We start from the raw sequence: 24,778 nt of genomic DNA, 5'->3' as shown, positions 1-24,778 counted from the left end.
AAAACTTCCCCCACCTGGTGAAAGAAATGGACTTACAGGTCCAAGAAGCGCAGAGAACCCCAAACAAAAGGAATCCAAAGAGGACCACACCAAGACACATCATCATTAAAATGCCAAGAGCAAAAGACAAAGAGAAAATCTTAAAAGCAGCAAGAGAAAGAGGCTCAATTACCTACAAGGGAATACCCATACGACTGTCAGCTGATTTCTCAACAGAAACTTTGCAGGCCAGAAGGGAATGGCAAGAAATATTCAAAGTGCTGAATACCAAGAACCTACAACCAAGATTACTTTATCCAGCAAAGCTATCATTCAGAATTGAAGGTCAGATAAAGAGCTTCACAGATAAGGAAAAGCTAAAGGAGTTCATCACCGCCAAACCAGTATTATATGAAATGCTGAAAGGTATCCTTTAAGAAGAGGAAGAAGAAGAAAAAGGTAAAGATACAAATTATGAACAACAAACATGCATCTATCAACAAATGAATCTAAGAATCAAGTGAATAAATAACCTGATGTACAGAATGAACTGGTGATTATAATAGAATCAGGGACATAGAAAGGGAATAGACTGACTATTCTTGGGGGAAAAAGGGGTGTGGGAGATGCGGGAAGTGACTGGACAAAAATCTTGCACCTATGGATGAACACAGTGGGTGGGGAGTGAGGGTGGAGGGTGGGGTGGGAGCTGGAAGGAGGGGAGTTATGGGGGGAAAAAAGAGGAACAAATGTAATAATCTGAACAATAAAGATTTAATTAAAAAAAAAAAAAAAAAGTAAAAAAAAAAAAAAAAAAAAAATTTTTAAAATGTAATTGTAGGCTTCATTTACAGCTGTTAGTGTTTAGCTTGCTAGTTTTAGCCCAGAGCACTCATATCTTTTAAAAATACGGATTTGATTACATAGAATTTACTATTAAACTAATTATTCCTACAAAAAAAAAAAAAAAAAAAGAAAACACATATATAATTACATATTGTTTTTGTGATTAATCACTATGCTTTAATTATGTTCAATTTGTAACAATGAAATTGGGAGTCACCACAACATGAGGAACTGTATTAAAGGGTCTCGGCATTAGGAAGGTTGAGAACCACTGGTTCAGAGTAAAAGGCAGAGTAAATTTGAGATCCATTTTATATTTACATTATAAGACTACTAGAGGCCCAGTGCAAAAGTTTGTGCATGGAGGGGGGTGTCCCTCAGCCCGGCCTGCACCCTCTCCAATCTGGGACCCCTTGAGGGATGTCAGACTCCGCAGAGTGTGGTGGCCATCTTGTCATGATGTCTTGCGTGACTGGCAGTCGGACATCCCTCTCATAATCCGGGACTGCTGGCTCCTCACCGCTCACCTGCCTGGCTGCCTGATTGCCCTCTAACCGCCCCCCTGCTGGCCTGATTGATGCCTAACTGCTCCCCCACCAGCCCGATTGCCCCCAACTGCCCTCTCCTGCTGGCCATCTTGTGATGATGTCACGCATGATGCCACCTAGGCTTTTATTATATAGGATTACTTGGGCTGTATAGACAATAACTCATTCCTAATTTAAGACCGTGGGGTCCACAATGCCATGTCTGCATGACTTCTGAGTATAACCACTGAGAATCCTTGCCCTCACCTGTACAACTCTGCTGCGGAGCGGTCTGCATACTGGAGTCTCCCTTAGGTGGAGCAAGGCAAAAAAGGGAGAAAATGAGACGTCTGTAATACTATCAACAATAATTATTTTTTTAAAGAGTCTCCCTTAGGATGGACTCCCAGTTATCAACACAGGGACCTGCTTGTTAATGCCCCTTAATTGTCTGATCTCCCTAGCAATCTGATTCCTGGGGTCACCCCGCAGGTGGCTGGGGTCGGTTTTGGGGAGGAACCAGACGTGACCCCCATCCCTGTCTCCTCTCCATCCATTTCCACCTGACTGCATTTACACCTCTGTCTTCGTCCCTCTCCAGCTCTTTCAATTCGCATTCGTCTTTGTCTGTCACCCTTGAGCCCCCAAGAGAGTGCCAGGATCCGTCCAGACAGGTGGCGGCTACCCTGGGCAGCCAGGCTGTGCCCCTCCGCAAGTCGGCGGCTCCTGCAGGCGGCGTTCGCTCCTCCCGGCAGCAGGGGGCGGTGTGGGGGCGGGGCGTCGGCCGGCCGCAAGTCCCAGCGTGCACGGCGCCGGGGCTGGGCCTGCTGGGCCTGCTGGGCGGGGCGGAGAGCGATGCGCCGGCCGCCGGGGCCCGGCGGAGGAGCAAAAGGCCATGGCCGAGCGGGCTCCGGTAAGAGGGGTGCCTCGTGCGGACGCCCAGGTTCGGGTCGGGTCTGTTGTTTCCAGCCTGGCCCGCGGGCGGACAGGTGGGGCGCAGTGTGGGCCGCGCTAGGCTTGGGGTGTAGGGTCCGGGGGCCGCCGCTCCGGGGGCGCTTCCGTGGACAGACCTGAGCGAAGCCGAGCGTGGCCAGGCAGAGCCCGGAGCGGGCGGCGCCGGGGCCGGGGCACCGGGCGCGCGGGCGGACCAGGAGGAGGACGGAAGGAGGCTGGCGCCGGGCCGTGTCACAGCTCAGCCAGCTTTAGCTGCTGAAGTCAGAACAGGTGTCAACCACACGATTGTGCCTGGCGCCCTGGTGCTTGGCAGGGACTTAAATGTCAGAATCCAGCCGCCAACGTTCAAGTTCGTGTGAGTGTAAGAAGGAAGGGTGGCGATGATGCACTGGAAGGAACAGAAGAGGATATAAAAACCTAGAGCACATATGAATTCATTAGTGTTGTCCTGAAACTGAGGATTAGAGAGAGGGGCCATTTTTATTATGTTTTTCTATATAAACTTCAATATTGAACGTTTTTGCTTGAATCCTAAACGAATTCATGAGATCATTAATTTTAAAATACTGTTAACAATCTCCACAGAAGACATAATTCCGTGGATTAAAAATAGAAAGGGTATGCAGTACATTTATAGAGGAAATGATAGATAAAGGGGAGGTATGCCGTGCCTATAGAAGAAAAGATGATACTTTTCTTCCAACTTAATGTAGAAATTTACTGCACTTTTATCAAAATGGCAGTAAGATTTTTACGAATTTAGATAAACAATTTATAAATTTCTTTTGGAAAAATAAAGATCAATAATGTGATTCTTAAAGAGAAAAAAAAGAGCAAAGAAGGAGGAATTGCCCCAGAAAATAATAAGACTGACTATAAATCTGTAGAATTGATACAGTTCTGTTTTATGTGGAGAGAGACAGAGCAGTGGAAACCAAAAGAGACCCTGAAGCAGACTGTACCAGATTGAATACCTCTCCAAAATGCAAGTCCTTCTGGAACCTCAGATTGTGACCTTACTTAGAAAGTAGGGTTGTTGCCAATGTAATTGGTTAAAATGAGATCATGCTGCAGTAGGGTGGATTCTTAATCCACCCTGACTTTTTTTTTTTTTAATATATTTTATTGATTTTTTACAGAGAGGAAGGGTGAGAGATATAGAGTTAGAAACATCCATGAGAGAGAAACATCGATCAGCTGCCTCCTGCACATCTCCTACTGGGGATGTGCCCGCAACCCAGGCACATGCCCTTGACCGGAATCGAACCTGGGACCCTTCAGTCCGCAGGCCGATGCTCTCTATCCACTGAGCCAAACCAGTTTCAGCCCACTCTGACTTTAACAGTGGTTCTCAACCTTCCTAATGCCGCGACCCTTTAATACAGTTCCTCATGTTGTGGTGACCCCCAATTTCATTGTTACAAATTGAACATAATTAAAGCATAGTGATTAATCACAAAAACAATATGTAATTATATATGTGTTTTCCGACGGTCTTAGGCGACTCCTGTGAAAGGGTCGTTCGACCCCCAAAAGGGTCACGACCCACAGGTTGAGAACCGCTGCTTTAGAGACAGAAGAATAGACACAGAAACCTAGATACTCAAAAGGAAAAGGCCATGTGACAGCAGAGAACGGCAGCTTTAAGCCAAGCTACGCCAAGGATGGACAGCCACCACCAGGCAAAAGGGAAGGGCATGGAATAGAGTCTCCCTTGGAGCGTTCAGAGAGCTGGCCCTGCTAACACTCTGTTTTCAGACTAGCCACCAGAATTGTGAGAGGACACGTTTTCATTGTTTTAAGCCATCCAGTTTGTGGTACTTTATTACAACAGCCCTAGGACACTAATACACAGACCTTCAAAAGCAGTATTTGGGACAATTGACTTTCCATTGGGAAAAAGAAAAGCAAAAAACATTGAGGTAATCACTACTGTATACCACTAAGAAATTACATTCATTCCATGTAAGTTAAAAATCTAAACACAAGCCCTGGCTGGCGGGCTCAGTGGTTAGAGCATGAGCCTGCTTACTGGAGAGTCGCAGGTTCAGTTTCAGTCGAGGGCACATACCTGGGTTGCAGGTTTGATCCTCGATCTTGGGGTGCATGCAGGAGGCAACCAGTCTATGTCTCTCTCACTCAGACTAATGTTTCTCTGTCTCTCCCCCTTCCTCTTCCCTTCTACTTTCCAAAAATCAATGGAAAAAATACCCTCATTTCTTGGATGAGGTTAAAAAATATCTAAACATAAAATGAAACATCAACCTTTTGGAAGAAAATGTAGAATATCTTTGTGACCTTAGTGTAAAAAAAGGTTTCTTAAAACACAGAAAACAGCCCTGGCCGGTTTGGCTCAGTGGATAGAGCATCGGCCTGCGGACTCAAGGGTCCCAGGTTCGATTCCGGTCAAGGGCATGTACCTGGGTTGCGGCACATCCCCAGTAGGAGGTGTGCAGGAGGCAGCTGATCGATGTTTCTAACTCTCCCTCTCCCTTCCTCTCTGTAAAAAATCAATAAAATATATATTAAAAAAAAAAAAGACTGAATGTAAGAACAAGATTGAAGAGTGGACCAAGAAGCTTGAGCTTCATCTATCATATTCTGTTTTATTAAAAGGAAATTTGAAGTTAAAATGTTAAATTTGTTAGGTCAATGGTAAATACAAGGATGCTTGTTACAGTCTGTGATTTTTTGGATCTTGTAAACTGAAAATTAAAGTAATAAACATTAAAGCCTTTTTGAGCATTTTTTAAAAACATCTATTTAAAAGTAAGGAATTTGTGTGGCGATGTTGCTCAGTGGGGATTGAACTGTGAACCAGGAGATCACAGTTCAGTCCCGTCAGAGCACATACCCAGTTGTGGGCTTGATCCCCAGTGTGGGGTATGTGGGAGGCAGCTGATTGATGATTCTCTCTCATCATTTATGTTTCCCTTCCTCTCCCTCTCTGAAATCAGTAAAAATACATTTAAAAATAAGGAAATTACTATAGAAAAGAGAATAAGTATATTTAACACAAGTAAAAACATTCAATTCTGCTATAATACATCATATGCATTTCAAAAAATCACAGTGCCAGGCAAAATCATGCAATAAAAACCACAGCTTAATGGAGAAACGATGTTAGGCACACAACACTCAAATAGTTTATCAGTGGTGGCCCTGGCCAGGTGGCTTAGTTGACTGGAGTGTTAACCAATATGCCAGGGTACTGTCCTTGGTCAGAGCACATGCTCAGGGCACATGGGACAATCAACCAGTGGATGCCTGAATGGGTGGGACAATGAATCGATGTTTCTCTCTCTCCTCTCTCTCAAATCAATAACTTTTAAAAAATGGATTTGAGAAAATGAGAGGGAAAGAGAAATAGAAACCAATAAGAGAGAATCATTGATCGGCTGCCTCCTGCACATCCCACACTGGAAATCCAGCCCGCAACCCAGGCATGTGCCCTGACCAGGAATCGAACCAAAACCTGGCTCATAGGTTGACGCTCAACCACTGCACCATGCCAGCTGGCTCAAATCAGTAACATAGAAAAAAAGTTTGTCAGTGAGATGTTAAAAAAAGATAGGAACTCTGGCCACTAGCTCAGTTGGTTAGAATATCCTCTCTGTATGCCAAGGTTGCTGGTTGGATCTCTGGTCAGGGCACATACATGAAGCACCCAATAAATGTATAAATAAGTGGAACAACAAATCAATTTAGGGTTTTTTCCCTCTTTCCCTCCTATTTTCTCTCTCTAAAACTTAAAGTTTTTTTTTTAAGGAGGGCCTATGTAATACCTTAAAAAACAAAGATTTAAAAAAAAATTTTTTTAAACCTGTCTGGTGTGGCTCAGTTGGGCTTCAGCTTGGGTGCCAACTCTCAAGCAGAGGAAAAGATACATTAATTATACATAAAAGATACAACCCTAACCCCAGGATGTTTCAAGGGTCCACTATATGCAAGGGCTAAAGGTTGTTATTTCTGTCTAAGGAAAAAGATTATTGTATTTAATAGTGTTGTATGATTGGCTCTCCATATGTATGTAAATAAATATATCAATTGCCTCTATAGGATTAAACTGTAAATCTAAATGTTTAAAAAAATTAGTAGAATATCTATATAAACTTATGATGTGGGAAACACTTAAAATTAAACTATGGGAAATACTCAGATTTTTAACTAAGTGAAAGGCTCGGAATGTTTGGCAAATACAAAGTCAAAATACAGTTTATATATTGGGAGAAAACATTTGCTAGTCAATCAAAGAATTAACCCTAATATAAGAAAGTTCATTCAAATTATAAGAGCCCACTAGAACGCTGAACAAAGGATATGAACAGTCATGCACGAAGATATGTGGACCGTCCCCAAAAAGTATGAAAAGGATGTTAAGTCTCACAGATTAATGCATATTAGAACAATACAATTTTTTTACCCATCACATTGGCAAAAACGTATGTTTTAAGGACATCCTGTGCTGGCACAGGTGTAAAGAAATGTTTTATCTTATTAGCTAGGGTCAAGGTGCCATATTCTTTTTGGAATATGGAAGAGTTGTGGTTAACAACAACCACATAACTGGGACAGGGAAGGAGCTGTTCCCAAGAAAGGAGCTGCCAAACATTAAAAACTGTGTCTGCTTCAAAAGTCTTTTAAATGGCTGAGAAGGAGCCAGAGTCATTTTGAAGCAATCACCATTATATGTGTATTATGTATGTACTTGCAGGTTCCTCTGACTTTTGAGGATATTGCCATTTACTTCTCGGAACAAGAATGGCAGGATCTAGAGGCCTGGCAGAAGGAGCTTTACAAACGTGTGATGAGAACCAATTATGAGATTCTGGTTTCTCTAGGTAAGAAGTGTTCAACTTTTTTTGGTGGGTAAATCATGGAACTGGCTACCCTATGATGTTCCTGTTGGTCGGTCAGCTAGCCAGATTTCTCAGAAATTAACTCAGAAAAGCACTTTTACCCCATATTCTTCCACTAATACTCCCGTCAGCATTGCTGATCCTTACTCAAGGGTAGACAACGTTACATGAGAATATTTGATGCAGCATGGAATGTGAGGTGGTCAGAAGTGACTAAATAAGTATATTTCAGGGCATTTAGTCACCACATACTTTCAGATTCCAGGATTTTCCACATAGGCACATGCCTAGCTCGTATTCATAAAGTACCCAGATATTTTAACCTAGGGTATTCTTTTTTTTTTTTTTTAAATATATTTTATTGATTTTTTACAGAGAGGAAGGGAGAGAGATAGAGAGTTAGAAATATCGATGAGAGAGAAACATCGATTAGCTGCCTCCTGCACATCTCCTACTGGGGATGTGCCCACAACCCAGGTACATGTCCTTGACCGGAATCAAACTCGGGACCTTTCAGGCCGCAGGCCGACGCTCTATCAACTGAGCCAAACCGGTTTCGGCAACCTAGGGTATTCTTTTTTTTTTTAAATATATTTTTATTGATTTTTTACAGAGAGGAAGGGAGAGAGATAGTCAGAAACATCGATGAGAGAGAAACATCGACCAGCTGCCTCCTGCACACCTCCCACTGGGGATGTGCCCGCAACCAAGGCACATGCCCTTGACCGGAATCGAACCTGGGACCTTTCAGTCTGCAGGCCGACGCTCTATCCACTGAGCCAAACCGGTCTTGGCAACCTAGGGTATTCTTGTCTGTCACTTTTTCCGGGCATGTCCATATGCCTTGGAAACGCTAATGTTACTTTCCCCTGCAATGAGATTGGCAAGGCTTTCCACTGACATGTTGAACAGTAGCTGTCTCTGCATGGTTGTGGTCATGGGTGTTCTTTTTAGTCTTGCTGCTTACTTGGTCTTTATATTTCTTTTTATTATCAAACTAGAGGCCCGGTGCACAAAAATTTGTGCACTCGGGGCGGGGGGTGGGGGGGGGGTCCCCTAGCCCGGCTTGTGCCCTCTCACAGTCTGGGACCCCTCGGGAGATAACGACCTGCTGGCTTAGGCCTGCTCCCGGGTGGCAGAGGGCAGGCCCAATCCCTAAGTGCAGCCCCTGGTCAGGCTCAGAGCAGGGCCGATTGGGGAGTTGGGGCGCCGCCCCGTCATGCACAGAGCAGGGCGGATCAGGAGGTTGCGATGCCACCCTCAGGGTAGACTGATTGGGGGGTTGGGGCACCGCCCCCTGTTACACTCAAGGCAGGGTCGATGGGGAGGTTTCGGCGTCACCCCTGTCACTCACAGAGCAGGGCCGATCAGGGGGTTGGGGAGCTGCCCCCTGTCACTAACAGAGCAGGGTCCATCAGGGGGGTTGGGGCATTGCCCCCTGTCACTCACAGAGCAGGGCCCATCAGGGGGTTGAGGAGCTCCCCCCTGTCACTCACAGAGTAGGGCCGATAGGGGAGCTGGGGCACCGCCCCCTGTCACACACAGAGCAGGGCCCATCAGGGGTGTTGGGGCTCTGTACCCTGTCACGCACAGAGCAGGGCCCATCAGGGGGTTGAGGAGCTCCCCGCTGTCACTCACAGAGTAGGGCCGATTGGGGGGTTGGGGCACCGCCCCCGTCACACACAGAGCAGGGCGGATCAAGGGGTTGGGGCGCTGCACCCTGTCACACTCAGGGCAGGGCCAATGGGGAGGTTATGGCTCTACCCCGTCACACACAGAGCAAGGCCCATGGAGGGGGGTTGGGGCGCCACCCTCTATCACCCACAGAGCAGGGCCGATCAGGGGGTTGGGGCACCGCCACTGTCACACTCAGGGCAGGGCCGATGGAGAGGTTATGGTTCTACCCTGTCACACACAGAGCAGGGCTGATCAGGGGGTTGGTGCGCTGTACCCTGTCACACACAGAGCCGCAGGGCAATCGGGGGATTGGGGAGCTCCCCCCTATCAGGCACAGAGCAGGGCTGATCAGGGGGTTTGGGCGCTGCCCCCTGTCACGCTGATCCCGGTGCTGGGAGCCCCGCTGCTCCGCTGATCCCGGTGCTGGGAGGCATATTACCCTTTTACTATATAGAATAGAGGCCTGGTGCACAGGTGGGGGCCGGCTGGTTTGCCCTGAAGGGTGTCCTGGATCAGGGTGGGGGTCCCCACTGAGGTGCCTGGCCAGGCTGGCTGAGGGACTGAGGGCTGTTTTCCCGCTGGCAGTTGACTAAAAGCTCCCAACCGCTCCTTGTTTTCTTTTTCTTTTTTTTTTATTCTGGGCCAGCCTTAGCTCTGAGGCTTCGCTGCTGAAAACATGGATACAATGTTGCGGTCCGGGGCTGACTGAAAGCCGGTTTTGTTTAGCTTCTTATTTGCAACATAGTAATAGTTGCTTAGAGTTGCAGTTGAGAGTCCGGCAAGTGAGGCGGGGAACGTTGGAGTCTGCAGTCCCTGGAGGAAGCAAGCCTCCCTGCTCACTTCAGTGCATGGCTGCCGGCCGCCATCTTGGCTGACAGTTAATTTGCATAAGGATATGCTGATTAGCCAATGGGAAGGGTAGCGGTCGTACGCCAATTACCATGTTTCTCTTTTATTAGTGTAGATATGTTTATTAAAAATTCAGCTCTTTCAGAAAAGCATCAAATGATAAAATCTCTTCATTCTCACTCCCTCAGTTAATTCCCTAAAGGCAACCACTTTTAATCATTTTTTTCTTTTTTAAATTTATGAGAGAGAGATTGATTTGTTGTTCCATTTATTTATGCATTCATTGGTTGAGTCTCATATATGCCCTGAGCAGGGATTGAACCCACAACTTTGGTGTGTCAAGACAACACTCTAACCAACTGAGCTACCCGGCCAGGGCTAACCACTTCTATTTTAGTTCTTACTGTGGTTTCCTTCAATCTGTGTAACTGTCATGCTTACACTTCTGTTTCTTGATTTATCATGTTTAGGCAGCATTAATGAACTCATTACTATGAAAAAGGAGGCATTAGCCCACTTATGCTGTCAATTTTCTGTCTCCTTTCTCCCCAGATTTTGATAAATTTTTCATGCCTCTATTGGCTACTTTAATGATTTAAATAATAAACTTCTAGATTGTGTGCCATGAAATTTACATCTCTTGACTCCTTAGTATATGAAGATAAGGTAGTTAGTTCTCCTATATTTCCTTCCATCTCTCCTGCCAGTTCCTGACAGCCAGACCATTTCCTTTAGATTGAAAAGTTTCTAATACTTATATTTTGTTTCATTACCATAATTTTTTCAGGTACTTTCTATAGAGTGTTTCTGAAACATAACTAAGGTGTTACATTATTTTCATCATTATTATTAAAGAACCAATTAAAGTAATTGAGTCTATAGGTAATTATGTCATTACTTCTGTGCCACCCAAAAAGAATATTCCAAGCACCAAAATCAAATAGATTTATTGTTGTGGTTGTGGTCTGCATTTCCTTAATGGCTCACCATGTTGAGCATTTTTTTTTAATCTTCTTTGAAGAAATGTCTATTCAAATACTTTGCCCATTTTTACATTGGGTTATTTCTCTTTTTATTGTTGAAATATAAGTGTTCTCTATTTGTTCTATATCCTGGACCTTTATCAGATACATGATTTGTAACTATTTTTTTCTGTTCTGTGGGTTTTCTATTTACTTTTTTCATGGTGTCCTTTAAAGCACAAAAGCTTTCAATTTTGAAGAAGTACAGTTTATTTTTTCTTTTGTTGCATGAGCTTTTGATGCCATATCTAAGAAACCATTGCCTAATCCAAAGTCATAAAGATTCACTCCTATGTTTTCTTCCGAGAGTCTTATCCTTTTATCGCTTACATTTAGGTCTTTGATGTGTTTTGAGTTAGTTTTTGTATAAGGTGTGAGGTAGAAATCTACTTTTACATATGGGTATCCAATTGTCCCAACACTATTTGTTGAAAATACTATTTTTCCCCTGTCAAATTCTCTATAGTCAATTGATTCTTTTGGAAAATCAATTCACTATAAATGTCCATTTATTTCTGGATTCTCAATTCTATTTCATCCATTTTTATGTCTATCCTTATGTCCCTACAACACTGTTTTGATTATTATTGCTTTTAGGATCAGTTTGTCAATTTCTACTCCCTCTTCTGCCCCCACAAGTAAGCAGATGGGATTTGGGGACTATTGTCATCTTAACATTAAGTCTTCCAATTTATAAACATGGGATATCTTTCCATTTATTTAGGACTTTAAAATATTTTAAAAAAATATTTCACTGTTTTTATTTTACAAGTCTTGCATTAATTTTATTCCTAAGTATTTTACTCTTTTGTTTTTTTAATATATTTTATTGATTTTTTTACAGAGAGGAAGGGAGAGGGATAGAGAGTTAGAAACATCGATGAGAGAGAAACATCAATCAGCCGCCTCCTGCACACCCCCTACTGGGGATGTGCCCGCAACCAAGGTACATGCCCTTGACCGGAATCGAACCTGGGACCTCTCAGTCCGCAGGCTGATGCTCTATCCACTGAGCCAAACCGGTCAGGGCTTTTTTACTCTTTTGGATGTTACGTAGTTGAATATTGTTTTGTTTGTTTTTGGAAAATACTTTTACTTCAAAAGCTGCTGGGAGTTCAACCCAGATGAAGATTGATAATAAATGTATGGATTTTTAAAAAAGATAGTGATTTCTTTTTTCATGAGAGCAGCCTTAGAATTCTTTGGGTGTTGAAGTCAGATTTCAGAGGCTGAGGAGGACTCGGGAGCAGTGTGTGACCAGTCTGCACCTGTCTGGTGCCATCTGACATTTATCCCGGAGGCATTGCCCAGATTGTCTCTCCTCTGATCGGGCCATCCACAACCTCCTCTAGCGACCTTTGAAGCATACTTTTGGTTGTTACTGAAAAAAAGTTTTACTTGAAAATACAGAGAGTAAACCTTTCTTACAGGGGAATGGGGACATATATATTTGAGAATCTTGCAACTTTTAATTCATCCTTTTACTCATTGCAACCCACTCTATTCTAGCAGAACTCAGCCATGGTTTAGGTTGTCGTTAGCACTGTCACTAGAAGTACTTCTGAGAGAATTTTTGCTGGAGCCACCTACTTTGAAATTTCCAGGGACAACCATTTCAGTTCTTATTTTTGTATACCCAGGGATCTCCAGTTGTCCCACCATGTTCAGAGCACACTACTAGTGTATTTTATGAAATCCATGACAATATACAGCATTGCTAGATATATGGGGACAAAGACAAGATTAAAATAGCACGAGATAGCTTATCTCATGTTATGTGTGGGAAGTTTTGCTCTTCTTTGTGTAAATTATTTTTTTTTTGTTAACCCTTACCTAAGGATATTTTTTCCATTGATTTTAAGAGAGAATGGAAGGGAGGAGAGAGAGAAAAACATTGATGATGTGAGAGAGACACATGGATTGGTTGCCCCCTGCATGTGCCCTGTCTGGGCTGGGGATCAAACCAGAAATCCTTTGGTGCGTGGGCTGACGCTCTAACCACTGAGCATCACCAGCCAGACTATAATCTGTTTTTTGATATCTCTTTTCCTACATTGTCCCGAGTAAATTTTAAGAAATTTAAAAAGTCAGTGTGCTTTAAATTTCACACTCAAGGAAACCAAACTCCCATTTGGCTTCTCTGTACAGATGGTGGACTTCCCAAACCGGAGCTGATATCCCAGATTGAACAGGGGAGAGAGCTCTTCAGGAATTTAGGAGAACCACAGAAGTCAGGAAACGTGATTTTCAACCCTGCTGATTTGCATTTCGATCCAGTTATTGAGGGACAGCAGTGTTGGAGTAAGTATAAAGAAATCAGGGCCCTGTCTTTAACGATGTCACATTCAGGTTTCTTACTTCTAATTATCTGATCTTGTCTTGTTTGGCTGGGCTGAGGCTTGGCATCTGGGTTTTGGAGCCTGAGTCTGGATCTTGCCTTTTCTGAGTGACCTTGGGCAGGTTATTCAACCTCTCAGTATTTCATTTCCTAACTATAACATGAAGCTAATAAAAGTACGTACGTTATAGGGTTAAAGTAGTAAGAGCTCAGTAAGTGTGAGCTGTTCTGAGTAGGGGTGGTGGTGGGGGAGGGGGGGGTGGAGTGCTTCCTCCCGTCTGGAGATTGTTGTCTCTGTTGGAATGGCTAAACCTTAGCTCTCCTCTTGTTTCCTGTCCTGATGAAGAGTCTGGGACTTCTGGATTCCTCAGAGTCAGTGTTAGGTATGGGATGAGAAAGTCACATGTGGGCATCATTGCTGGGGTCCAACCCCAACGGGTCCAGGGATCCCCAAAGGTGTGGACGGAGTCGGCGAAGAATGAATGACATGGAAACTGGTTTCAGTTCATCAGCATAGCGAGGTTCTCCCTCCAGGATCTCCAGCGAAGTTCTGGTTAGGAACTCCAACCAAGTTCTGGTCAGGATCTCCAACCAAGTTCTGGTGCCATGTTCTCTCGCTAGGTTCTCCAGCCAGGTTCTCCAGGTTCTCCAGCCAGGTTCAGTCACCAGGTTCTTTAGCCAGATTCTATCCAGGTTCTTTTGCCATTTTCTATCTAGGTTCTCCAGTGAAGTTCTGTAGCCAGCTTCTGTCCAGGTTCTATTGCCATGTTCTCTGGCTAGGTTCTGGTTAGGATCTGATGATTATTGTTTTGTTACATCCGTATTTATACCAGCCGATTTTAATCCTGTCAATTTCTATTACAAAGGTTAGGGCGTTTCTTATCTCCATTCCAGGGAGTAAAGATTATGTAGCTTAACTACCCACCTGGCACTTAATTAAGGGGTTGTATCCCCTCCCTAACCTCAGGGAAAGATCCCCACCTGGGGAAACAACCTTTCTCAGAGAGGTGACCTTGGTTAAAACACATGGCGCTAAAGGAAGCAAACATATTAAGAACAGTATGCTATATACGCCAGGTTCCTTGAAACACATGCTGTGCAGATGTTTTTTCCCTGCAGCGACTGTGTCAAGCAGCAAGGATGGACCGGCTCCCGGCACATCATTCCAAGAAATCTTGTCAGTAGTTTGTTTAGCTTTTAGCTGCTGCTTTCTGGAGAATAAAAGTTTTTCTGCACAAATTATTTCACTTTTTGCCACCTGCTTTTCTTTCAAGAAACCTTTTTAAATAGTTAGAAGGGAAAAGAGAAGAAGAAAGAAAAGAAAGAAGGAAAAAATAGTTAGAAGGAAGTTGGAAGAGGGAGGAACAGACACAAGGCCTTGCTGCCTGGCTTAGGGGCCGCTGTGGAGCACACAGAGCCACATGTCAGGGCTGTCAGTGAACTGCCCTTTTCCCTTCCTGACTCCAGGAACGTGCACATCAGAGTGGGGCAATCGTGGTGAACGTTGACAGGACGTGCAGTCCGCCAGGCTCATGCTGAGCACTCGGCACACATTAGCTCCTTTCATTCTCACAGCAGTCTCATTGTTACCGTTTCTCTAGGAGAAGGATCTGAAGCCAAAGTAGCTTGACAAATGTTGCAGTGGACACATGGGATTCGAACCCAGACATGCTGGATTCGGAGCTTAGGCCCTACATTTGTGTCCTGTATTTTCCTCTTATTCTAAGAAAGTCTGTTCGGTTTACTTTCAGCAGACTCACCAAACTCCTGGTCATGAAACAGAACCAAACTGAAATGTGCCCTGTGTACAGTTCAGTGAAAACTGGGTTCTCAGGCCACCAGAGGTCACTGTTGCAGATCACTTTCTTAGTGACCCAGCCTTTCATCATGCCATAGACACGAATTCTGACTGAATTTTTGGTTTCAGTTTCAGGAAGCCAGCAAGCTGTGAATTCAAGAGAATCCGAATGCCATTTCCGAGTCAATCCTCTTGAGAGCCAGGGTTCCTCCGAACCCTTACTAAGAAAAAGTGAAGATGTTTCCTTCAGGCCGGACCAAGACATCACCTTCATGAAGCCAGACAGACACGATCCACGGGCTCTATTCCCAGCAGCCCACCATTCCTGGAAACCCACCCGCAGAGAAAGACTCTCGAACCCCAGAACTCTGGGTCCCCCAGGCCTCCAGGAGGTGACCTCCTGGGAGGGCACCCCACATCCTTGCCCCGTCTGTGAGGAAAGCTTTTGGGAGAAGAATCATGTAGAGAAGCACCACGGGAGCCACTCGAAGGACCAGCCGCATGGGGCCTGGAAGAAACTCAGCAAACAAGCTGACCTGCAGCATCAGCGGAGCATCCCTCGGGGACAGAGGCACTTCCGATGTCATGAATGTGGGAGGAGCTTCTGCCTAAAGCGGGATTTACTTAAACACCTGGCCGCACACACAGGGAAGAGCCCACTGCAGTGCCCTGAATGCAATATATGCTTCCATCACAAGTGGACCCTCTTCAGCCACCACCTTCTGCACCAGGGGGAGAGCCCTTCCCAGTGCCCCAGATGTGACACGAGCTTTCTCCCGAAGACCAGCACACAGGCTCACCAGGGCCAGCACAGCGGGGCGAGGCCAGTCTTCCCGAGAGAGGGCGACAGGGTCTTCTGTGAGAAGGCCAGGCTCAGCAGTGTGCACTCAGGACAGAGGCCAGGCCCAGGCCCAGGTCTGCCTCTTGAGGAGCACTGCCACTTGATGGGGGGCATGGAGCATGTCCTCCAGCGCTGCCCTGCCAGAGAGAGGCCATTCCTTTGCACAGCATGTGACAAGTGCTTCTCTACCAGGGCCAAGCTCACCAGCCATGTCAGGGTGCACAAGGGGGAAAAGCCCTTCCCGTGCGTGGAGTGTGGCAAGAGCTTCCGCCTGAGTGGCCTGCTGAAGGTCCACCAGCGTGTGCACAGTGGAGAGAGACCCTTCTCCTGCAGGAAGTGTGGCAAGGGGTTCAGCAAACAGTGCAAACTCGCCGAACACACCCGAGTGCACAGCGGGGAGAAGCCTTTCTGGTGTGCCGAGTGTGGCAGGAATTTCCGCCAGAGGGGACAGCTGCTGAGGCACCAGCGACTGCACACGGATGAGAAGCCCTTCCAGTGCCCCGAGTGTGAGCTGAGCTTCCGTCTGAAGAGCATGTTGAGAGCCCACCGGCTCCGACACAGTGGGGAGAGGCCATTCTCCTGCAGTGAGTGTGGCCGCGGCTTCACTCACCAGTGCAAGCTCCGTGAGCACCTGCGTGTGCACAGCGGGGAGAGGCCTTTCCAGTGCCCCGAGTGTGATAAGAGCTTCCGCCTGAAGGGCATCCTGAAGGCCCACCAGCGCACCCACAGCGCCGAGAGGCCGTTCTCCTGTGCGCAGTGCGGCAAGGGCTTCACCCGGCAGTCCAAGCTCACCGAGCACCTGCGCGTGCACAGTGGGGAGAGGCCCTTCCAGTGTGCCGACTGCGACAGGAGTTTCCGCCTCAAGGGGCAGCTGCTGAGTCACCAGCGCCTGCACACAGGAGAGAGGCCCTTCCAGTGCCCGCAGTGTGACAAGAGCTATCGTGTGAAGGCGGACATGAAGGCCCACCAGCTGCTGCACAGCGGGCAGATGCCGTTCTCCTGTGAGTGTGGCAAAGGCTTTGCCAAGCAGTCAAAACTTGTCGAACACATCAGGACACACACGGGGGAGAAGCCTTTTCGGTGTCTAAAATGTGACAAGAGTTTCCGCTTGAAGGCACAGCTGCTCAGCCACCAAGGCCTGCACACAGGAGAGCGACCTTTCCACTGCCCTGAGTGTGACAAAACCTTCCGGGAAAAGGGACACATGCTTAGGCACCAGCGCATACATCGGCCAGAAAGGCCTTTTGCCTGTGGCGACTGTGGGAAGGGCTTCATTTATAAGTCCAAACTTGCTGAACACATCCGAGTGCACACAAAATCCTGTCGTGCTCCGAGTGGGCCTGACATTCAGAAACGGCTCAGCCAGCTGTTTGCAATGATCGAGGCTGACTGGAGCTGAGACAGAGTGGCAGCCATCCAGAGAAGCAGTCACCGGGCTCATGGTGCCTGGGGATCCACAGCAACCATGGCTGAACCCACTGCTGCACACGCTGGTGGACCTTCAGCAGGCCGCTCGGGGGGAGCCCTTGTCACACTCCAGGCACAGGTTTCAGGAACAAGGCCCCTTTTTGAGCAAGCATGTAATACAAGTTAGGAATATAAGAAACCACTAAGAATTTTCTTTCTTAAATCATCACCAGTTGCATTGTCTATCCATTGATAAAAAGAGACATTGGTTTTTCCTACCATCTTAAGTGGCAATTTTACCCAAATGCTTAGCTAGCTTTGAAATCCCAGCTTGAATTTAGACAGGAAATCCCTCTAGTACTGGCTGTTACATGTCATTCCCCTTTTCTTTTTTCATAGTATGATCCTAAGCTGGCGTGGCTTCAATCCAGTGAATTTTGTTGCAGACATTAGATTTGCTTAGATTGACTTGTTTGGAAACTGATAGTAATAAAACAAGTTTTCTGAATAGTTTATGAGAGTGCTTAAGTTTCACAGCAGTTCCACAGTGATTATGCATAGTTCCCCTAGGGAAAAGCTGCTAATTTCAGCAAGAATTGGCTAATCTGAGTTGAAGAAATATAAAACTGAAGGTGCTAAAATGTATGGAACTAGAATTTAGCTAAGAGATTGGGAAAGGTGTCGATTCGGGAGCTCCAGAACAGAGATGCTATTTGAAGCTGAGAGAGTAAATGAGATTCCCATTCACCCCAATTAGATGACTAAATTCCAAGTTGAGATAAAACAACAGGCAGCAACAGCTTAGTGTGGAGAGTTTTCAAGCAAATAAAAGTAGAAGTAAACACAATACAAGTAGAAGTCCAGGGAAATGCCTTTGGTACATTATGTGAGGGTTCTGTGTGCACAGAATGTTTATACTTTAGGGAAAGAGTTTTCTTTCACACAAAGAATTCCTGGCTGTTAGAGGGTTCACATTGCATGTAACAGAATGGCTGATTTGTAATTCTGAAGGCTGATAGAAAATGAGATTGTCAGTAAACAGTAATAGACATGGCTATGAAACAATGTCACAGATTATTTTCTGTGGAACACTAGCTCCAAAGAGACTCTTATAAAAAAAATTACATGACCAATTAGTTTAAATAAAGTTGAACAATTCCCTCACCCTGCTTCCCACAGACACAGTCCATGACTCTCTGAGAGGAAGACATACTGCGAATCATATTCTGAATGTACTTGGCCTTGGGATCCTTTCTTTTCTTTTTTCCTAAAACACTTACTGTGATCTGTGGATCTTCTGCAGGACTCATTTTTTTTAAATTACTTAAGAATAGTCCTGGCTCCAACAAAATAGCCCTTAGTCTGTTCAGAAGAGTGAGAATCCCATGAAATGAGGTCTTGGGTCTTAGAGAACAAAGAAAAAAGACCTGTAAGTCAGATTAAACTTGAATAGTTTAGAGCCCCCGATGTTTCCTTAAGTGATGGGACACTAACAAGGGTGATTGATAATATTAAGAGATGGTGTCATTTAGGCAGGTTTCTAATCACTCAGGCTGCTCTGATGTCTGTTGTGTTCACAGCATTGCGAACCTCACAAAGCATAGCGATAGACCCAGCATAGCTAAGCAGGGGTGGTGGCCTGCTCCAGAGGAGCACTGCAGTGGGGGGACCTGGAGGAAGGGCATGTGACTGCGAAGCAGGTAGTGGTTTTGAAAGAAACTGCAGGCCAGGGACTCTAGGCTGGTGTTCTCGCAGACTCTCATAAGTGAAGAATCTCAGAGATCCTAAAAGATCCAGAGTGTTTGAATTTTGTTAGAAATGGCATGTTTTGGGGGAAGTTGAGAAAAAGGCTAAATCCCAACTAAACCCAGTGCCCCAGGTTGCTCACACTAAAAATGAAAAAGATACCAGAGCGATGTTTAAAGAATAGAGGGACTTCTGGGAAACAAGGTGGCACAAGCACAGGTTCATAAAACTCCCCTTCCTGTTCTGCCCCAATTCCTCAAAGGAAAAATCAGTGCTGAGATATGCTGGTGCAATCCCAGACCTTTAAGAATAAGTAAGGATGCCTACAAGAACCCCATCACCTGCCCAAAGAAGCCTGTCTTCTATAAGCATGTCAAACTCAAAAGGTTAGCATGGGCCAAATAAATGAGGCATGAGGCCCGTGGGCCATGAGTTTGACATGCTTGTCCTACAAAGTAATCTGAAGAGCCCAATAGTGAAGATCACATTAAAGCAGCGGTTTTCAACCTGTGCATCGCGAACCCTTTGGCAGTCGAACAACCCTTCCACAGGGGTCGCCTAAGACCATCCTGCATATCAGATATTTACATTATAATTCATAACAGTAGCAACATTACAGTTATGAAGTAGCAACGAAAATAATTTTATGGTTGGGTCACAACATGAGGAACTGTATTTAAAGGGCCAGAAGGTTGAGAACCACTGCATTAAAGGGACATAATGAAAGAAAAAAGATCCCAATAAAATTATGGAGCCCCACCAGCATGGCTCAGTGGTTGAGTGTCAACCTATGAACCAGGAGGTCATAGTTCAATTCACGATTAGGCCACATGCCCAGGTTTCGGGCTTGATCCAGAGTGTGGGAGATGCAGGAAGCAGCCGATCAATGATTCTCTCATCATTGATGTTTCTATTTCTCTCTCCCTCTCCTTTCCTCTCTGAAATCAATAAAAAAATTTTTAAAAATTATGGAATGTATTATATTATTGATTACCTAGAACACCCAGCAGAATCAGCAAAGTAACTATTACAAATAAGAAAAAAGATCCTGACTGGTGTGGCTTAGTTGGTTTAATAGAACTGAAAGGTCATGGTTCTATTCCTGGTCAGGGCACATACCTAGGTTGTAGGTTTGATCCCCAGTTGGGGCACATAGAAGAGGCAATTGTTTCTCACATTAATGTTTCTCTCTCTCTCTCTCTCTCTCTTAATCATATCCTTGGGTGAGGATTTAAAAGAAGAAAATAGATCAGCCCCAGCCAGGTGGCTCAGCTGGTTGGAGCTCAGTTAGTTGGAGCGTCTTCCCATATACCAAAAAGGTTTGGGGTTCTATCCCGTCAGGGCACATGCAAGAATCAACCAAAGACTGCATAAACAAGTGGAACAACAAATCGATGTTTCTTTCTCTAAAAAATAAATGAGTAAAAAAAAAAAAATGTTTAAAGAAACAAAAAGATGCACAGTGCTACTAGTCACAGGCTGTTGGCTATATAGAAGCACAAAGAGCTGAACGTTCCCAGGATGCCCTGCGTGTCCCCAGGGCAACGGCTGGGGCAGGACGGGGCTGACAGGCGCAGGCTCCGCCCCAGCACCGCCGGGCACCAGGGCCTCCCCTCGCAGAGCCCGGCAGGTGCTGAAAGCTCAGGCTGCAGGACCCTGCGGGACCATCAGGTGGGAGTGGTGACATCTAGGCCCGGCAGAGGGGGTGGCCCGCGCGGGAGCCCCGGTCCAGCCTTCAAACAGGAGCTCCCGCGCTGGGGTCCCGGAGGGCAGTCCAGGGAAATCCATGCTCCCACCCCAGACAGTTCCCTTCTGGGCTGGGAGCATGGAGTTTTACCTTTATCCATTCAGCGTGTGGCCCCCAGAGGGCGCTCTGTGAACACTTGTCGAATCAATCAATGGATCAATGAGAGTCCTACACTTCACGACCGATTTTACAGTCAGCCCAAGGCTTTCTGAGTGTTCCTGTTTCCCTGGACCTCAGCTTGTTGGCGAGGTATAGAATGGAAGAAAAAAGAACACAGGACATTATGGCTGAGAAAAAGAAAGGAGTCCCAGGGAGGGACATACATAGTACAATACTAAATTGCAGTGATCGGGACTGTCACTTTAATAACAGATCTTTAGAAAATGGTAACGATGGGTGCAACTCTTATTTTAGTTTTAAGTCTCTTAAAGGCCCTGGAGTGACAGGAACTGTTTCCTGATACTTAGCCTGAATTGAAGCAATGTTTCTCAAGAAACATGACAATTTCTTATTGTCTTTTTTCACCAATACAAAAATAAATAGATAGTATTCAGGTAAGGTCTTCATTTTATGCAATTTCCTTTATCAGAGGAAAGTGAGTTACAACAGGTTAAAGTGACTTGCTCCAGGTCACTTCAGCTAGTGATTGAAAGTACAGCTTAGGTTCCTGGAGTTCCAGTTCTGTGCTCTTCCTTCTTACCTTCAACAAATATTTATTGGGACTTCTTTCCTTTAATAAATATTAAATATTATTCTTCACAGTATTGCTTCCCTGGGGTGTGGCTGCCTAGCCACGCTTCTATCTCACATTTTTCAGTTTACCAGGAAGCTATGGGGCATTTTCTATACTCCTCTTTGTCACCTTCTAGGAAAATGATATTTTGATTTTGGGTGCAAAAAGTTTTGAAGAAGTTAATTGATGACCCATCATTTCTTTCTGACATTTCTAATGGTTCTTGGGGGCAAATACTTTTCAATTTAAATTTCATTTTAATGGAGTGAAAAACAGTACCAATTGTAGAAGATTCTGAGGATGTAACTTTCTATATTTCTTTCTTAGAAACACAGTGTTTTTAAGGTATCACACAGAAAGCATTGAAGACAGTTCTATGCAGACTTTATCACATAGTACTATAACATGTTTGCATGACTATGTCCTACAAGACTTACACACTTATGTGACTGTCTTGTGGTTTGTGTTCATTTAATGAATCAAACTATTAGTTTTAGGTCCTGATTCTTTAGTTAGAAACTAGAGGCCTGATGCACAAAATTCATGCAAGAGTAGGCCTTCCTTCCCCCTGCTGCTGGCACTGGCTTCTCTCTGGCACCCGGCATCTGGGTTTCCCTCACAACCCCAGCTTTGTCCGGAAGGTCGTCCAGAAGGATGTCCAGTCTAATTAGCATATTACACTTTATTATAGATGTGTTTTCTGAGGTTCCAGTGACTGAGTTCTTTATGTTTTCTCCCCACTATACCTGTAAAACAAAGGCCTATTTATTCAGTGATCCACCTCTTCCTGGGTATGAGTCTGATTTGTTTGCAGCCAATGTTAACTTTTGGAAAGAGGACCAAAAAAATGATTACAACTTCTTCCTGGTATTATGTCACCAAAACCTTGCCTGTTTTATATATTGAAAAGTCTGACTTCTCAAGATCCTTTTGGGAACTCCTTATGTGCTATGAACAAAGGTAGAAGACTTATAACCATTACTGGTGAGGGCAGGTATGAAGCCATCCTGAGACAAAAGGAAATGTGTTCAAGGGTCCAGGGGGAGTGCCCTTTGATGATGTGCCTGGCCATCTGTTTCTGAGCACCAGAGTACAAGAATCTGATGAGCATCAGAAAGTACCGTACAATACCCCTGGCTGGTTAGCTCACTGGGTTAGAGCATCATCCTGATACACCAAGGTTTTTGGTTCAATCACCAGCATGGCACATACAAGAATGACCCAGTGAGTGCCTAAATAAGAGATATTTCTCTCTCTAGGAATTATTATTTTTTATATATTTTATTGATTTTTTATAGAGAGGAAGGGAGAGAGATAGAGAGTTAGAAACATCGATGAGAGAGAAACATCGATCAACTGCCTCCTGCACATCTCCTACTGGGGATGTGCCTGCAACCCAGGTACATGCCCTCGATCGGAATGGAACCCGGGACCCTTCAGTCCGCAGGCCGACGCTCTATCCACTGAGCCAAACCGGTTTCGGCAGGAATTATGTTTTTATTGAAAAATTGAGAGTAATTCCAGAAATCACAAATCTCTGCAGGCCATCTGTTCTTTCTGTTTGCTGCTTGGCTGGCCTTTCATGGACAGCAATTTCCTTTATCAGCAGGATCTCCTGCCCTACCCTTCTAGTGACTTTTATTTTTTGTTAATCCTCACCTGAAGATAGTTTTTCCATTGATTTTTAGAGACTAGAAGGGAGGGGAAGAGATAGAAACATCGATGTGAGAAAGATACACATTGATTGGTTGCCTTCCACACGCACTCCAATCTGGACCAGGGATCAAGCCTGCAACCCAGGGCTGAAGCTCTACCCATTTCGCAAAACCAGCTAGGGCATAGCCAATGACTTTTAAAGTCATAGATATGTGTTTTTACATCTCTTTTGCAGTTGAAGATGCAGCAGTGATTCAGTGAGTGATTCACACAGTGGTGAGAGAGTATAAAATTATCTCCTCCCACCATTCTCTTCCAGTTTTCATGCAGGGAGAAGAAAAACTACCTGTAATTTTACTATTTAAAATCATGTCATAACTTCCTTATTCTATTCAACTTACATAGGGAAAAACACCCTCTTTCCTGCTGGATATGAATGAGGAAGAATGTAGCCCTAGGAACTGCCAAACTAACACATGGAAATGGAACTGAGAGCTAGAGAAACCTTGTTCTGTTAACATTATTTGAGCTATACGTGAACTTATACTATCCCTGGACTGTACAGTCATGTGAGTCAGTAACATTTCCTTAATGTTTAAGATATGTTGTAGTTGAGTTTTCTCTGGTCTGAGAAGTTGACAGTCTTATTAGATAGTAACTGTCACCTGTTGTATCTTGGGACTCAGACCCGGATGAAGCACTGGGGACTTGGCAGGTAGTTTCAAAAGTGTAGGTTTTGCAGCATGCTGGCTTCAGCCCTCAGTAAGTTTCTGGAAAAACAGACGGCCTTGGGCTGTCAGGACCTTGATACTTTTCAGGAACACGAGGCAGTTATTTTGTAGCATGTCCCCCAATATGTGCCTTCATTATTTGGCTCAGGTTACTTACTTTTCAGCTGAAAAAGCAATGCTGTGTTCTCATTGTATCTTACTGGGTAGCACATGATTTGTTTTTTTCACAATTGATGATGTTCACGTTGATCACTTAATGAAGGTCATGTCTACCAGACCTCCCCACTATGAAGTTGTTTTTCCTCTTCTTTGTCATTACTATTTTGTGCCCTGGCCAGTGTAGCTCAGTTGGTTGGAGCATTGTCCAGTGCACCCAAGGGTCCTGGGTTTGATTCTTGGTCAAGTCACATACACAGGTTTCGGGTTTGACCCCCTGGTAGTATGGGAAGCAACCCATCAATGTTTCTCTCTCTCTTCCTCCTCCCCTTCTCTCTAAAATCAATAAGCATGTCCTTGGGTGAGGTTAAAAAAAAGATGTTTAACTGTTTTACATTCCACATTCATAGCATTCTAATAAATCACTTAGTGTATACTCTGGTGTTGAGGTCTTTCTGCCCTACAAAAGTAAGGGGGAACCATCAGGTTCACAGGAGCTCAATAACACTATATTAAATTTAGCCCTAACCAGTTTGGCTCAGTGGATAGAGCGTTGGCCTGCAGACTGAAGGGTCCCAGGTTCGATTCTGGTCAAGGGCATGTACCTTGGTTGCGGGCACATCCCCAGTGGGGAGTGTGCAGGAGGCAGCTGAATCGATGTTTCTCTCTCATCAATGTTTCTGACTCTCTATCCCTCTCCCTTCCTCTCTGTAAAAAATCAATAAAATATATTTTTAAAAAGGATATAAATTTAAAAACTCTAATTGTTGCCCTGGCCAGCGTTCTCGCTGGTTAGAACATCAGCCCTGGCACAGGAGGATCTTTGGTTCGATTTCAATAGGTCAATGTTACTCTCTCATTCCCTCCTCCCTCCCTTCCACTTTCTCTAAAAAAAAAAACAAAAACAATGGA

General features: G+C 44.9%; 1 protein-coding gene across 2 annotated transcripts; it reads left to right on the top strand.

The window, feature by feature from the left end:
• The first annotated feature begins 2,184 nt into the window (after positions 1-2,184).
• ZNF786 (zinc finger protein 786) lies at positions 2,185-20,279 on the top strand. 2 transcript variants are annotated; one of them, XM_070424109.1, is made up of 4 exons: positions 2,185-2,265; positions 7,021-7,147; positions 12,862-13,014; positions 14,979-20,279. In XM_070424109.1, the coding sequence occupies exons 1-4, from the start codon at positions 2,248-2,250 to the stop codon at positions 17,087-17,089; spliced, it is 2,409 nt and encodes an 802-aa protein (XP_070280210.1). In that variant the 5' UTR covers positions 2,185-2,247; the 3' UTR covers positions 17,090-20,279. The 2 variants fall into 2 exon arrangements, with proteins under 2 accessions (XP_070280210.1, XP_070280211.1); XM_070424110.1 differs by lacking the exon at positions 12,862-13,014.
• Positions 20,280-24,778: the final 4,499 nt, after the last annotated feature.

Source organism: Myotis yumanensis, unplaced genomic scaffold (assembly GCF_028538775.1).
Source record: "Myotis yumanensis isolate MYYU_CA2020_CCGP unplaced genomic scaffold, mMyoYum1.0.hap1 SCAF_9, whole genome shotgun sequence".
Classification (NCBI taxonomy): Eukaryota; Metazoa; Chordata; class Mammalia; order Chiroptera; family Vespertilionidae; genus Myotis; species Myotis yumanensis.
The sequence above is the reverse complement of the archived record's forward strand: the minus strand, read 5'-3'. Positions and strand labels throughout refer to the sequence as shown.

Bases quoted from the DNA above. Each gene is read 5' to 3' on its own strand.
- ZNF786 (XM_070424109.1), top strand. The intron at 7,148-12,861 runs GTAAGAAGTGTT...TTCTCTGTACAG, and splicing joins TGAGATTCTGGTTTCTCTAG to ATGGTGGACTTCCCAAACCG. The intron at 13,015-14,978 runs GTAAGTATAAAG...TTTTGGTTTCAG, and splicing joins TGAGGGACAGCAGTGTTGGA to TTTCAGGAAGCCAGCAAGCT.